The following is a 16,798-nucleotide window of genomic DNA, read 5'->3' on the forward strand; positions in this document are numbered from 1 at the left end:
TAAAGGAAGCGGGCCATGGCTCCTCCCGCGCCCCACGCGCGGCCGGCGGGGCGCACTGGCCGCAGGGGCGCAAGGCCAGCCGAGCCGGGACACTCGCAAGAGCGCGGCGTCCGCGACTCGCCGCCACCCGGGAGCCTAACCGGATTAATGCCCCGAGATGGATTACGTTGGCTGTCGCTGTACGTTTAAAGATTATAATCCCATTTATGCACATTACAGCCAGTATTAACTTTATCTGCTAGTTTACGAGTCGCAGAGGCTCGGCGCGCCCCCCGAGGACCATCCTGCGCCTTCTGATGCAACCCCCGTAGGCTGTCAGGCGGGTCAACCTTGCAAACAAATCCTTAGCTGGGTCCCGAGCGTCTGCGCCGGGCACTCCCAGGTGTCTCGCCTTCTCCACCTGGGCACAGCTCCGCGAAGCTTCCCAGCCGGGGATTCCCAAGGAAACTGCGTTCTTGTTTCTGTCTTGCTCATTGCTTTTCGAAAATTCCCGGCGGGGAGTGAGGGTGGTTGGTGGGCGGGCGCCCGGCGAGTAGGTGGGGTGGGAGGCGCCCGCGGATTTCTGAGGGTTCTCAGACATTGCCGTTTGGGATGGCTTGCTTTTGTAGGTGCCACTGATCTTGCTCTCTCTTTAAGTAAGTTTGTTTGGGTGTGAGTGCTTGCCTTTTCGGCACGAAACCACAGAGGTGCGTGGTGGAAAGTTAAAAAAAAAAAAAGAAAAAAAGCAAGCCCAATTCCACCCTCCACCCTCCTTCCCGCCCCCCACCCCCAAACGTGCTAACGAGCGTCAAAGCCTTGATTTAACGCCCCCTCTCTCCGGCTGCTCGGGGCTCTAGGCAGTGGCTGCATTCCAGCAGTTTTAATCCGTTTTTGATTGTAGGGCGATCGGAGTTTACACAGGGGCTGGGTGGCTCCCCAGCTGGCCGCTCTCCCCACGGCTGCGCCCCCCTCCCCGCCCCTCCTCCCCACCGCCCCAGCAGGAACCTGTTACTTTAAGCGCCGCGTTCCAGCGAGGCGCTGCGGACTGCCGGGGGGCTCGGGGGTGGCCGCCGATTGGCTCCTTCGAGCTCCCCGTGGCTCGCCCGGCCTCCCCGCGCGCTCCGCCCCGCCCGCGCGCCCTCCCTCCGCCCCGAGAGGCTGGGAGCCCCAGTGTCAGGCGCCACGGCGCATGCTCCGGAATCATCCTCCGGCCTCGGAGCTGCTGCTGCTGCTGCTGCTGCCGCTGCTGCTGCTTTTGGGGCTGAGTTTAATAAGCGAGCGAGCGCGGGGTGGGGGCAAAAAAGAAAGAAAGAAAAAAAAAAGGGCAGAGAATGTCCGCCATCTACCCTCCGCTCCCGGGCGCGCTCTCATTCATAGCAGCCTCTTCATGAATTACAGCTGAGGGGGGGCGGGGGACGGGGTACCACACAGCACCCCAGCAAACCTCCGGGCCCCCAGGCATGGCTAGCTCGGTAAGTACATGCAAAAATAATAATAAAAGACCACCCTCTCCCCTCCCTCTCCCTGCGCCGCCGCCGCCGCAGCCCAGACAGCGCCAGCGCTCCGCGGTTCCAATTAGAGAAAGGTTGGTTCGGCTTGCAGGGAGCTGCTGCCTCTCCCCAGCCTCCGCTCCCCTCCTCCCCCAGCCCGGCGCGCGCGCACACTCACACACTCACACACACACTCGCACACACTCGCCGCCACCCCCCGCGCCTCCCTCCCCTCCTCGCCTCTTTGCAATCGCAAGAAGCGCACTTACACCCTCGCTCTCGCTCACACGCGCGCACTCACACACACACTCGCACACGGTGGAAGGAGGCGAATAATAACTCAGCCATATTTCAGCCGCCGCCGCCGGGAGCTGCGGGCACGGTCGGGGGACGCGGCGAGCAGCCTCGGCGGCCGCACCTCCGCAAAACGCCGCGGCCGCTACGATGGTGCGTTCTCCGTGGCGCGCGCGTGTGTGAGCCCCAGCGTGCGGGCTGACAGCGGCGGGCTGCACGCAACTTGCCCCAGCGCCGGGCGCTGCGCAAGCCCAGGCTCGGCGGCCGTCGGTCCGCCGCCCTGCCTTTCTGAATTTCATTTTTTTTTTTTTTTTTTTGAGGCGGCGTGGCGGCGGCGGTGGTGGTGGTGGTAGTGGTGGCGGCGGCGACGGTGGTGGGGGAGGTGGGACGTACTTTGGGGCCACTTTGGCTCTTGGAAGTGTGTTGCGGGGGCTCCGTTCGTCCGGCCTCGCTGGTCGCGTGGGGCTTTGCTCCGAGGGGTGCGGGGTGCTTTAAGTTATGGATGCCTCAGCGTGTTTTCCTGCGGTGTGTGCGTGTGTGTGTGTTTGTGTGTGCAGTGTGACGACGTCTCATTTTTGTTGTGCATGAACCCTGTGGTGGGAGCACGGGAGTTTGTGCCCATCAGCAGAGGCTGCTTGTAGTTTCCATTCCGCCTGGCAAAGCGCTCCACACGCACGCACACGCACATCACACGTACACAAAGACTTCCTCGGCGTGTGCCTGTCGCCGCGGTACTTTCGAGGAGGGGGCCCGCTGGGAGCCCCCTACCCCAACCTACCCCCGTGGTTCCAGCTACCTCCTCTCCCACTCCGGGAACCAGCCCGGTTAACCGCATCCTGATTGTCTTCTAATTTGTTTCCGATGCATTTGTTGTGCGTGTCGGACTAGTATGTTCTGCTTCTCCCTCGACCTCCTGGTGGGCTTGGGGGATAACATTCCGTTACAATCCGGGAGGGTGCTGGGGGGCTCCCCGGGTCGGGCCGGCCGGGTACGGCGGGTTTGGGGGTGTGGGGTACGCGCGCCTACGCGCGTGAAACGTGGATGTAGAGGGCAGCGACGTTTCCTTTTATGTGCGTTTCAAGGAGGGGAAAAAATATGTCAGGCGCAATGTTGAGTGCGAACGCCTTCCTGTTCACGGCTGTCTCTCCTCCCCCTGCCCGCAGTGTGCCGTGCAGGTGAAGCTGGAGCTGGGGCACCGCGCCCAGGTGAGGAAAAAACCCACCGTGGAGGGCTTCACCCACGACTGGATGGTGTTCGTGCGCGGCCCGGAGCACAGTAACATACAGCACTTTGTGGAGAAAGTCGTCTTCCACTTGCACGAAAGCTTTCCTAGGCCAAAAAGAGGTAGGGCTCCGGATACAAAAGGGGCTTGATTTAAAAAAATGTCTTGGCTCAGCCAAGAAACAATCGCGTGGCTCAGCCGGTCCCCTTGCCCCACTCTTCGCCCCCGGCGCCACGCTCGGCGACCCGGGAGCTCCGGCGCCTTGCCGACCTGCTTCAGGCTCCCACCCCTGCGCGTGCGACTTGGGTTTTGGTGAAAGTCGCCCTAGAGAAAGGACCGTCAGGTGTCGAGTGCTTGTTCATCCCAAACCAGCTCTCACCAGTCCTCTGGGGTTAGCGGTGGGTTCTGTGGGGAAGGTGCAATTAGTTGTTGGGTTTGGCGGTGGGGAGAATGGCGCTGGGAGAATAAACAGTTGGTGCCTGTTTTTTTTTTTTCCTGGAGAAATTGAGATTTACCTGTGCTATTAGCAAAGAATGCATCGGATGTGTATTTATTGTTCCCGCCTCTAGAAGTCCATCTTAGTCTCTTTATGGTCTTCTCTGCCTTAGTGTGTGTGAGGCACTGGGTATCAGTTGCCCTGGATTTTGCTGTTTGTGGGTGCAGCGCCACACCCCAGCTATGTGTGGGTTTTATGTAGAGTTGGGGGGGAGTCTTTGCTCTCTCACCCCTCGCTGCCCCCAAGTAGTTGATGAACCATTGGATTTGAGCAGTGTCTGCTGGCTGTGGTGTGCAGGGAGTGGGAGCCCGAGGGTTCCTGCAAAGGTAGAAGCTAAGTTTTCCCAGGAGCATGTTGTGTCGTCTTTTTTCCTTCAGTCCTTCTCTACCTTGGTTCTTATCCTTGAAGTCTAGTTTGCATAATCCTGCTGAGCTTCTGCAGCCCCAAACGTCCTCCATAAAGGGCAGGACAGTTGTGGAAAAAAGAACTGGAGTTGTCATTTTAGAAGAAATTTAAATGGATATGAGAAATCCCAGTTTCTTAATGCCTTGGGTTTCTGGAAAGCTCCTGTCTGGTTGTTTTCGTTGGATTAGTGGAGGTAACAGTACAAATACAATAAGGTGCTTTGTTTGTGAGCAGGTTTATTTATCTAAGTCAACACAATGGTTAGTAGTTAGCTTCCATTTGATCCGTAATCTTTATTGGCATCTAGAACTCCTGCAGCTTGTTAGAGTAACATCATAATAAATCCGTTCTGCTTCGAGCTGTGTGGAAATTATTGAACATTTGGGGGTTGAATAGAGGAAGGCGAGCTGCCTTGTGCTTTAGACGTGACAGAGGGTTGTGTTTGAGCTTGTTTGTGTTTCTAGAGCTCATGGAATGGAAAGTAAGCTGTCGTTTTTTTACCTTTCGTGGTTTGGTTTCTAGTTCCTCTGAAAACTTGAGATGGGCTTTGTTGGATGGTTAACAGATGCATTCAGTTTCTGTCAGAAAGCTAAGAATGTGTGTGACCTGTACGAAGTAAGATGTAGCATGTTAAGACTCTATATCAAAATACAATCAGAGGTTTTATGCTGAATGCTTCCTCAAAACTGTGGTGCAGCTGAGGGTTGTCAAGTTTCTGTCACTGATGCGTCTTGGAATCTTGCTGTCCTCCTTCATGTGTCTGAAGAGCCATTGCTGAGGAGTTTAAACAAAAGGAACCACCTTCTGAGACCCCTGGCGCACATGATCACTGCTGCTGCTCCGCTGTTCACTTCCAGGTGAAGCGCACTTAACAAAGAAGCAATATTTACTGTATGAAGTGGGTCAACTCACTTGCAGAAGATGTAGCTCTTGCAGTAACTTTGTTCAGGTGTCTTGACAATCAGCAGATCCACCTGGGGAAGCCAAAGAAGAGAGCCTGCTGCTGGGTTTTCCTGCTGTTTCTCTGCTTCAGTTGGTGTGCATGCATGGGGATGTTGCCCTGTCTTTCTCAGACTTAATGATTTTTCTGTCCAGCCTGAGGGAGCCTGAGGGTGCTGCCCACATACCCAACACCTGGGAGTTGTTGCTAGGCATGGTAATCCTCTTGATAGCTGGTGACTCCTCAGAGATCTGTAGTGGGAAATGTCTGCTTGCTGGTTGTATTCCTACATTTTAATTTCCAGTATTGGAGTTTGTGCGTACTATAAGCCATTGTTTCAAAATGTTTATTTTTGGATTTTTATTTGTATGTGTGGTTCCCATGATTTGACAAGTCCTGGGAAAAATGCCAGCTTACATCACCCAGGAGAGACCTTGTCATACTGTAATTACACATGATTCAGATTGTAAGAGAAGGTTTCTCTGTTCGTTGGGGATAGTTAGCTATAAGTTCAAGCAACACCAAACATGCCACTTAATCCTGAGACTTAGTTTTTGGCTTCTAATGTCTTTCACAGTGATAGGAATAAATACTGAATAACAATGACAGGCATTTCCAAGTTTACTTGTAGTACTTTTTAAGGTACTGCGCTTGCTCTATTGTAGATCTGTAAGTTATAGTGTATAATTTGACCCACTGGAATTGGGAGAAATTGTAACTGAATTTAAGAAAGATATGAGTTGTAAAATATTTCCAAGAACTACTCATACTCTAAGTTAAGCTGTAAATGTCTGTTAGTGATGACGAGCTAAGTCATTTTACTGCATACAGTAGCTGATAAACTGGTGTCTTAGCGCTGAGGATGAACTGCTCAGCCAGTAAGATGGAGGAGTGCTTAGTTTCAGAAATCTTTGGTTTGGAAAAGTGAATTCATTTTCGGGTTGATTTCCTTCACTAAAGGATAATATGAGAACTGGTAGAGGAAGAAATTATGGTATTTTTCAACTTGTTGCCTAATGAGAATTACATATACCGTTTTAGAATTGAGCTAATTGGATTTGAATTAATGAGGTTTCACTGTGTCACAAAGATGTGTGGGAGACCTTTAATTTAAAACTAATGGCACAAAGTCGCAGGAAAGAGATTTTGATGGAATAGTGAAGCCTGGAATATCCATTAGGCATTACAGAATAAGCAGGTAGGAGAGTGATACAATTCAAAAGTATCTACTTGCAAAAAAAGATCGTATCTTATTTATTAGTGCCAAGGATTTATATTAGTCTGATATGACCTAAATGAATAGTCACAATCAAAACAATTCATTTAAAATATTCATGTTTTCATTTCCGGTATGATGTGAATTTGAGTGAACTTTCTTTGCAATTATAGTCATTTTTACTATTACAGTGAGTTCCACTGACATTTATGACATGAAATCTGTTGCTTATTTTATGTAAGCTAATTTGGCTACTGGTATGATTTGATAGCTTTTTATTTGTAGCCTTTAGTCCTTAGCATGTGCAGATAAAGCACAATAAATCCACCCTTACAATTTTCCTTTGATCGAAGTGTTTGAGCCTAGCTTTATTGCATAGTTCTGATTTGTGTTGTGTGGTCTTGGGAAAGAATCTGGATAACTTATTACCAAATTATTTAAATGTGAAGGATTGCTAGTTAAAGATATTGTTTGCACCTGGTGTATTTTTTTGGTGTGTAGCATTTAAAAAGTTTAAGAAATGAATGAAGATGAGTGGCTTTTTGTGTGTGTAGAGTTCTGGGTGGAATTAGCATGACCAGTGAGAACAGTTTTACCACTAAGAATTTTGAAGCAATACAAAGCATAAGTTTTCAAAGCAGTTGAAAACTGAGTTGTTAGAGATTCACATGTTTTTGGGGATAATTTCAACCGGGCATGGACTTTCTGGAGAATATTTGGCAGACTGTATCAAGATTTTTAAGTGGTTATACCTATTATTCCAGAAAATTATTTCTGGCAGATATAACTTTGTAAGTACACCAAGATAATAATGTGTTTCATGTGACTGCTTTGAGGTAACAAAAATTTGTAAACATGTATAGGTGAACTGAGGGGCCCCTAGCTAAATGATTATAGTGCATAATAAGAGAGCAATCTACTTACAGATTCAGCAAGATCTTTAAGAAGGATCAAGTGAAATAAGGCAAGTTGCTAAATCAACATTATTCCAGTTAAGAAACATACTAACATTTCAAAAAGGACATGTGTATATTTGTGTAAATAAATAACCTTGTGCAGAAATGGCCAGGAATATTCTTCAGTGGGTGCCTGTGATGTTGATGGTAATGGGAGGTCATTTTTGTAGTGTTTAATTTAAAAAATAAAAATTCTTTATCTTCAGTGCATTACAGTTAACACATACCACTTTATAAAACTGAAAGATGAATCCAGAACCAATCTGGAATATTGCCTTTTTAATAGGATTATCCTGTAACTATCTAAACGTGATCTTTAATTGACTTGGGTAGACAGTGAAAAAAAATTAAGGTCATGAATTCCAGAGTTATAATTGAAGACTGGTTTAAGAGGCTCCTTGTGTGATCCTGGGCAAGTTACTTTTGGGTCTGCTTTCTCATTTGTGTCATGGCAGAAAAGGATAGGAAAGAATTATCACTTTCTAAATTGAGGATTCAATAGGAATCAGCTGTTTTCAAACTTACAGGATTTAAGATGAAACTAACTTTCTTTGTACTTTTATAAGTTGAGGACACCTAAGAGCTTTTCTGTATATTGTATGTGTTGATTTTGCTCTATTAGAAATTAAAACTAAAGAATGTAAAACAAATTGCTAATTTGCTTGAAGTTAAAAACAATAAGGCTGATAAACATTTCATTTTAATGAAATTAAGTGAAAGAGCAGCATTATCCCGCGTTTATTTCTTTTAACCCATTTCTTTAAAGGTTAGTTTAGTAGAACACAACTGGTTGCTGTTATAAACTTCAGTACTGTTTTCTTATCACACATCATGTATCCTCAGGAAGACACCAAGAGAATGAGAGTGAAGAAGCAGGTGGTGCCCTACAAGGAAAGTAGTTTGAACTGTGCCAGTCACATGCAAAGATATTTGGGATGATGAGGGCTCCTTGCTGAGAATCACTTATACATTTATCATAGAATCTGACATATATAGAAAAATTGTCCTGGTGTATATGGTAGTTGATTTTTAAAGCCACTACTATTAGTTGTTCATAAACATATCTACTTAATATCAAGAGTATTTACCTTGTTAAGTTCCAGCTTAATAATTATCTAAATTTTGTTTGCAGAGATTATTTCAAATTTGAGTTGTGTGTTATACTTATTGTTACTGTCTGTTCCATGGCATATGCCCTGTATTGAGCAGAAATCTTTTATATGCATTATTTTAGCTGACTCTGTGTGGAAGGTGTAGTTCTGTGGAACCTTTTTTTTTTTTTTTTTTAATTTATTCCCTTCCCTCCTATAACTCTTTCAAAGGAACCATTTTTTTTTTTTTGAGGTTCTTTCTAATGGGACTTCAGTGGGCTGGTCTTCATCTCTTTTCTAATCATCTATTGCAAATGATCTGTAATATTTAACATACCTTTTATAGCTCTAAGATAATAGAACCTCTTCGTGGTTTTTTTTTTTTTTCAATTCTTTGGTTTAGTCTTCAAAAGAGGTTTAATAGAAGTGGAGGAATTTCATGACCCAGTTGAACATTGTAGTGTTTATGAAGAATGCATTTTTGCAGTTTTTCCTGATTTATGGATCTGCATATATCATAGACAGATCAAGCCATAGAAAACCAGAGAAAGAAGTCATGTAGGATTTTCAAAACCATAATTAGTACTGAGATAGGCATCTGCTTATTACTACATAGTCACACATGAACAGTATTAATAATTACTAGTTCATTCACCAAGTGTGTTTTGGAGCACCTACTGCGTGTGATTTGAAGCTTAGCACACTTGAGCTATGGATAAAGCTCAGATTACCATCCCTACACTTATGAATTTCACCTTCTGAAATTGCTGAATTTTAGTTGCTACAATGAATTTTTACATAGTTGTTTAATGATGGGGCACATTCTGAGTAATGTGTTGTTATGCTATTTATTCATTGTGTCAACAACAGCTTTTATGGACTAAGATGGCTTAGATATCACTAATGGGACTATTGTAACATGTAAGGTCCATATTTGGCCAAAGCATACTTTTGTAAGGTAATGATCATACTTTTGAATCATTAGGTCATTCCTAATTTTAATTTGTTAAGAAACATATGAGATAGCCTGCTTCGGCAATATTTTTTGGGGTTTTTTTTTTTTTTTTGGTTTTTGCTTTTGTTCTTAATAACTTGCCATGTTAAGTTTCCAGAAAGGTGGTATCTGAGTCGAAGCTACAAACATTTAAAATTTTGATATGTATTAGTAAACATTCCCCTAAGAAGAGTGAATCATGTTTTGCTTACTTGTGGTTTAGAAAATGCCCGTTACCCACAGCATTGCCAATATTGAAAATTAATGGCTTTAAAAAATCTTTGCCTATCTGTGATATAAACCCAATTTGCATTTATTTGCTAAGTAGTGCCACAAGTCCTTTTGTGTGTATGTACTTGTATTGGTTTATTGATTATCTTTTGGGATGTGCCTGGTTTGTGCCCTTGGCAATTATTGGTGACTTTTTTAAACCTACACTTCCCCAAAGAGTACAGGAAAAAACAAGTTAAGATACAGCAAATGTTCAAATCCTCATTATCAAGAATGAACAAATATTTTTATTTTATCATATTTGATGCCTTGTTTTGATATCAGGGAAGGATCAGAGGCCTAGTTGAAGTTATGAATGCTTCGCAGCCTTTGCTTCCAACTCCTTGTTCTTTATTCTGTTGTGTTTATCCACATTTGCCCATTTATATCACTTACAGTCTTACATTTTAAAATCAGCTGAACAGTATTACATGAGATGAAGCTCTCTTTTTGGTTGACAGATAATTCAAATGCCATAAAATTTACTTTATAAAGTAACCTGTTCAATGGTTTCTGATATATTCAAAAGGTTGTATAACCATCACTGTTTAATACAGAATGTTTTCATGAGGAATAATTTTGCATCTTTTTTATTCATTCAATGTGTTTTTGAAGCTATCCATATTTCATCTATAGGGAGCCAATTTACTCCCTTTAATTTCCCTTAGTGTTTCCTGTACCTTTCTGGTCCTTGTTAAGAGGGGGTACAGATCATTTTCTGTTTTGTACAGTAAAAGTCTTTGTACCTGTTACCTTGTTCACATGAGCACGAGCTTGGAAATAGCCTAGAGATGGGGTTGTTGCTGTGAAGGCAAGTGTGTTTTCATTTGTATGAGATGTTCCATGAAGTAGCTGTGACGGTTCATATTCTGTCAGGCAATGAATGCCATTTTTCTCTACATTTTTGCCAATATTGACAATTTCAGTATTTCTGGTTTTTGATAGTTAAAATATATCTTTTTATTTGCATTTCTGTAGTTCTTACTAGAGTTAAGCATTTAATGTATGTCTATTGACCGTTTACATTTCTTTTGTAGTGAATTATTTTTATAACCTTTTAAAAATTGAGATGCTTGTCTTTCTTGTCTGTAGGATGTTAATCCTTTAGTGTTGAAAATACTGTGTTCTGGTTATTTCTTTGACAGCCTAATTGATGGTCTCTTTTACCTTATGCAAATTTTTAGTTTAGTCAGATTGATATGTGTTGTTTAGTTTTCTTTAGTTTTATGGTCTTGAAGAGAATGTGATTTGTAGGCATTATAATGTCTTTTAACCAAAAAGTTTTATATTTGCAGGTTACAGTGAGGCATTCAGAGAGCTGTAAGCAGAAGAGGCCCTTGCCTGCAGTGTGCTTGTGTCTTTTATGGCTGGAAGGGACACTTGACATTCTTCCTCTTTGTTTACCTTCTCATTTTACTTTTAATCAGAAGCCTAGAAATGTGGAGTGATCTTGCATGTAGACACAATGAGTCACAAGTGTGCCCATGCAAAGATAGCTGGTAATAAATGGTGGTCAATGTTTACTTTTAAAACGTTGAGTAATTATTCATTTATATTAGCAGACAAATGTTCAGTAATAACTGCGTTTGTAGACATGATCCAGGGTTTAATTAACAGGGTAACCATGGTAGGTGCTATTTACAGAAAAAAGTTCAATAGTTACTTTCAGGCAAAAATGAAAATTCATTTTATTGGTATTGATGCTTTTTTTCTTTGAGAGTAAATTATAAAAAATGAAATTGTGACTGAATGGCAGTTAACTCTTCATATTTTTTTCTCACCTCACCACACAGTAGGATTGCAATTATATAGATGGATATAAAACAGAAGGGTTATTTTAAGAAATAATGTTCCTTGACGTAAACCTTTCATTCAACTATAGCAAGTTTGTGGGGGTTGTGACCTGAAGAAGGCTGTTACTGAATTTCTAAAACAGATAAGGCTAGCATGTGGGTGTGATTTAGTTGGTATTTTGCAGTTAACAATTAACTTTTTGGATAAAAATCAATACACCATCATTTTTTATTAACAAAAATTATGACTTTACCTCCTGACTCTGAGGCCAGTATATTTGAAATAGTGTGTATTAGTGATTTTGAAGATGCTTAGTTGATTTTAACTCAGTCATTTCCCATAGAAAACTGATTTGACATTAATACATTTTTTTTCTATTTTCAAATACTTACTTTGGTCAAAACTGCATCTTTTTCTTTGTTCCTATGCAGCAGAACCCATCAGTTATTTCCCATCAATACCAGGTTAGAAGCAAAGTATGAGAATGTGCTAGCGATTTCCGACAATGTAATAATGATCGAATCTCTAGATGTTTCAAGATTGGAATTTAGTTTGCAAAATGCTTTTTGATTTTTTGCGAGTGGTTTTTGTGTCCTGCTCCCTCTACTATCTGATTATACTGGATATCTATTCATTTCAATAAACATTTAAAATGCCTTGCATACTTAAAATTAGGGTTCATTGCCAACTAGGTATCTGTTATCCACACATTTTATTCAAAGTGCCTCCAGTAAATGGGTGTTGCTGAATAAAGAGTTTTCATTGTTTTGAAGAAACATTTTTTTAAAAGATTTATTTATTTTTATTGGGAAGTCAGATATACAGAGAGGAGGAAAGGAAGAGAAGATCTATCCACTGGTTTGCTCCCCAAGTGGCCGCAGTGGTTGGAGCTGAGCTGATCCCAAGCCAGAAGCCAGGAGCTCTTTTCGGGGTCTCCCATTTGAGTGCAGGGTCCCAAGGCTTTGTGCCATCCTCGACTGCTTTTCCAGGCAACAAGCAGGGAGCTGGATGGGAAGCGGGGGTGCCAGGATCAGGACTGATGCCCATATGGGATCCCAGCACATTTAGGGAGTTTAGCCACTAGACCACCTGGCTGGGCCTAGAATCATGATTTTATCATACAAAAGAACTTCCTTTGATTTTTTTTTCCCTCCATACCTATATCTGAAGTAACTCTTTTATGGTATCTATTAGTGAAAAGTGGAGATTTGAAATAATAAATGCCAGGATTTGTGTGGTTAGTGCAGCAGGTAATTTATAAATGATGGTTTGTTTCAAGATTATCTTATGCTTGTTGCATGACTTCTGTGTATGCACAGAGAAGTCAGGGGCAGGCAGGAAGTTACTTCCTTCTGATGTGAAACATGGGACAAAACAAGATAGGGTGTGTTCAGCTGGTCTAGCACCCCTCTCCCCTTGTTTATGTATCTATTGTTTCTTTTATGTGGCCTTAGAGTTTACATCCGATGAAATGGGACTTCTATTGTTGACAGGTACTGCTGATGCCGCTATTAATACAAGGCAAGTTTTTGGCACCAGTATGATATGAAGGCAGATCTTTCAAGTCAGAAAAGGGGTTTTAAAAATCCCTGAGTTTAGCTTCCATGCTCCTAACTTGTAAATTATTACTCATTGTTCTGAAACTCATTTCTTCTGTACCTCCAATAATTGACTTTGTGTAAACAGAACCATAGTTTAAATTTAGCAGGAAACATTGTGTCTTCTGAGACTCACATTTTCTGGAACGGAACTTTTCAACTTTTGTAATAGGTAAAGATGAACTCCCCACTTTCCTGTTTTTTTCCCTTGTTCTTTCTTCACTTATGTTGGATTTCTTTTCAAAATGCTAGATAGATTTGAAACACTTGGCCAGAACTCTCAGGTTTTTTTCAACTGCCCAATCCAGGAACCACAACTAGTTTTGTAGCTTTAAAAGTGAGAGTCAGATGTATTCCAGTAACCGATGGGAGCATAGCTTAGCATTGTGGCAGGAAAGATCCTGTTGTGGGAGGTAGAAAGGATGAGTTTGGGTTGAATAATCTATGTGGGGCTTTTCTTAAAAAAAAAAAAAAACCAAGAACTTAAAAAGCTATTTTTCTTAATTTAAAAAAAACAAAGTAAACTCATCATCTGCCATTTTACAACAATGAAATAACTGCTGTTCATTAAGTATCAGCTGTAAACCAGTTGTCAAGATAGGCAATGGAAGATGTGGTATTGCATTTAATTTTTAACGTCTCTTAAATGAAGTACTTAGTTTTTCTAAAAACAATTTTATTTGGAACATGAAGAGGACTGCCTCTCCCAAGGAACATTTTCGTATTTAGTTCTTTCAGATTTTTACCATTTGGTCATCTTATATCTTCTCCTTTAATATTGGTTTGAACATAGGCACAGGTTTTTCATAAGTTGATCAAGAGTTTCAAAGAGAAACATGTGCATGATGTTCTTTATTAGTAATTAATGTGTGTTGAAATTGTAAAAAGAATGAGATTAGTCTGATTTATAAGTATGTGTTATTTATGTCTGATATGTTTTATGATAGGCATTTTGAATATTTTAGTATACTCATCTGTCAGTCTTTATGGGGGAATTCATTTTAGAGCCTCTGCTTCTTCATTCCTCATATTCAACACCTGGGGATATTTAAGTCTTCTATAAAAAGATAGTACTTATTACGCAATCCTTTTGTGTATTTTAATCATTTTTTATATGTCAATATTTTTATAGCACCTAATATAATGTGAATGATAGGTAAATAGTTGTATTGTTCATGGAATGACAAGAAAAAATTCTATGCATATTCAGTGAAGATGTAATTGTTTTTGAGTATTTTCAGTTTGTGATTTCTTGAATCTGTGACTTGGGACCAGCTGATATGGAGAGCTGACTGTGTGTCTTTCTGAAGTACTTAGAAAATTTTTGAAAAGCTTAGGCTTTTTCCTTTCTGGAGCTTTTGGCAAGTATGACTATGTTAATACTATGTTAAATGTTTATCTTGATGTGTCATGTTCAGAATTTTACTAGCACTATAAGAATTCACTGTAAGCGAAAGGACGCTAGGTATATGATGATGGTGTTACAAGTAAATGATGTTATAAATAAGTAGGATCATGGTGTTAAGAATAAACTGGAATTTAAAGACACATTTCTGGTTTGTGGATTTGTATATGATTTGAAAAGTAAATGTGAAATTATAGGATGTAAGAAGAACCAAAACCAGTACCAAAAATAAGGTATAAATAACGAGCTTAGGACAGGGAAAAATCTTTGTGGATGGAGAATTAATATATAACTGCATAAATGCAAGTATCTTATACTGAAATTCTTTTATCTGATTTTATATTTGTCATAAAATATAAGTTTTTAGGTGGAAATGTGAATATCCCATAAACAAAACTACAATAAATAACTTCTGAAAAATAAAGGGTTAATCGCTCTCAAAAGTATTCCTGCAGTCTAGTACTCGCATGATTAAAGGTCCAAGCTGTTAGGACTAATGAGGAACTATTTTAGCTTTGCTAATGTAAGAAAATACATGTGTGTTGTACATCATTACATAATAAAGTTATGGGAGAAATGAAAGAGAAGGGTATTTTCCCCTGAGTATTAGATACTTTTAACAAAATTTGTAATGTTAGGTTAACTCTACCTTAGAATGTTTGTCAGATACAAAAAGTGATGTTTGAGATCCGGACAGTTTTAATGAGCTACTTGGATAAAACTGTCACTTCAATTTCTGTTTGCTAACACTTAGAATAATATTTTCCATGGATTTAATTTAGTTCTGATCAATTGCCGCTTCACTATTTTTATTCCTTCCGAGGGATTCATAATGGCCTGGATTCTTTTCTTCAGGATTAAGGTATGTTTGAAAAGGAGAGAAAAACACTCTTTGGCACTCTGACAACAGCTCACAGTATTTACCTGTGATTTTTATTGGTAAATTAATGTATATGGATGTCTTAGCTGCAAAAAATAATGAAAGAATTCCTTTAATATAGTGTGATTGTTCTAAAACTTATTTTAACCACATACCCAAGAGACCAAGTGGAAGACTTGAGACTTTGAGCAAAATGAAGACTTGGTTTAAATATTATAGATTGGTGGAGATAACAAATTTGCGACTGAATAAAATAAGCATACTCATGAAACTGTGTTATAGGATGGACAAAGCTGAGATGCACCCAAACAGTGTATAAATGGCCCTTATTGGGAGCATGTAGAGTGGGAGCATATTTTGCAGTGAAAGGGGAACCAAAGGACAAGGTGTTCTCTACTTGTAGACTTGTAAAGACCTCAGCGTTTTCTTTATGTTATTGTAGAAAGACATTATTTTTGCTTTGGCGTGCTTAAAACTAAAGGGCAAATGATCCAAAAGAATAATCTTGAAATTCAATAGCAAGAAAACTACTTGACATTGTGGGCTGGAGGCCAGCAAACGTGGGGCTTTCATTGAATGCGTGGGAAATGGGGCAGGCCAGGAATTTAAAGAGACAGGGTGCACTACCCTAGAAAAGAAAAGCCCTCCTGTATGATTTGCTTACTTGGAGAAAAAAAATAGACAAAGTTTTCTCTAAAGAATCTTTATTGGATCAACTGTTGAAGACATTGAAAGACACTGAGTGAATTTTTCCAAACTCCACCTCCCACACTCCCTAGCCATCTTCTCTTGTCTGAAATTGGTTCAGAGTAAAATTGTTTATAACAGAGGAGAAGCAGCTTTTCAAATAAAAGTACTTTGTAGCCTGTTCAAATGGAGTATAATGTAATTCTCTCTGAAATTGAGCACTTATTACTTTGTTTACATAGCTGTTTAAAAAATGGGAGAGGATGGTAAGGGGGGACGACAGGAACCTCTGCTTTAGAAATTTCTGTTTTTTTCTTCCCTGTCTGAATTTTCCTCCCCCATCCACTCACGAATCCCCCTGCTCCCCCTTTTCTACCTCCTACAATCCCTCAATAAAATAGTATTTAAAAGACTTGAATAATCAGTCCTATGTACCAGCTTCTTGCTTGAGGCAATAATGTTGTACTATTTTCAATGGGTGGTCTTGCATCTCTATGGGAGATTTTGCAGGCGGAGGCTCCAAGACCCACTAAGAGTATCAGATTAAACATAACCAGTTAAATTCTGAGCCACAGAAAATATACACAGATAGTATATTTTATTGGATTCTAATCATTAGTTACTTAGCAAACCAATTAATTTTATTTGAAGAATTTATAGTTGTAATCTCTGAAAGAATAGCATATTAGTTCAATATTTGGGATTTACTTTTTGAAACAAGTAGATCATTCATTAACATGTCAATTTAAGAATATCTATTTGTGTGTATATTTTAATTCATAGTTTTAAAATAATTTTACTCCTTTAGGAGACCAACATGCAATAGTCATTTTCAAATGCTAAACAGTGAAAGCTATGGTTCTCCAATTTGAGGTGATATAACATGATAGGATCTACTTATAATCAGAAAGGGTATCAGATATGTTCGTAATCAGTTTATTTCACTTTGGCATGTGATATAAATGTATACTGAGCTGAAAATTAACTGAAATTGCTCTAGCCCAAACCTCTGTGGAAGTAAACAGGATTAGGATTACAAATTAAATAAATACTGAATAGAAATTGGCCTTTAGAAAAAAAA

General features: G+C 40.8%; 1 protein-coding gene and 1 long non-coding RNA gene across 3 annotated transcripts in view; both read left to right on the forward strand.

Moving 5' to 3' along the window:
- Positions 1-1,175: 1,175 nt before the first annotated feature.
- Positions 1,176-16,798, forward strand: part of MLLT3 (MLLT3 super elongation complex subunit) — a 274,971-nt gene continuing 259,348 nt past the window's right edge. Inside the window, exons 1-2 of one of the 2 annotated variants that reach the window (XM_040963302.1) lie at positions 1,176-1,451; positions 2,927-3,107. In XM_040963302.1, coding sequence (XP_040819236.1) covers positions 1,440-1,451; positions 2,927-3,107 — 193 coding nt within the window. In that variant the 5' untranslated portion in view covers positions 1,176-1,439. Of the gene's footprint in view, positions 1,452-1,750; positions 1,917-2,926; positions 3,108-16,798 lie in introns of those variants that run through there. The other variant, XM_040963303.1, reaches the window with a different exon arrangement.
- Positions 12,203-15,696, forward strand: LOC121144785. The gene is made up of 2 exons (XR_005881910.1): positions 12,203-14,223; positions 15,632-15,696. It is a non-coding gene; the product is annotated as an uncharacterized LOC121144785 (long non-coding RNA).

This window comes from Ochotona curzoniae, unplaced genomic scaffold (genome assembly GCF_017591425.1).
Source record: "Ochotona curzoniae isolate NIBS_2020 unplaced genomic scaffold, NIBS_Ocur_1.0 scaffold_3208, whole genome shotgun sequence".
Taxonomy (NCBI): domain Eukaryota; kingdom Metazoa; phylum Chordata; class Mammalia; order Lagomorpha; family Ochotonidae; genus Ochotona; species Ochotona curzoniae.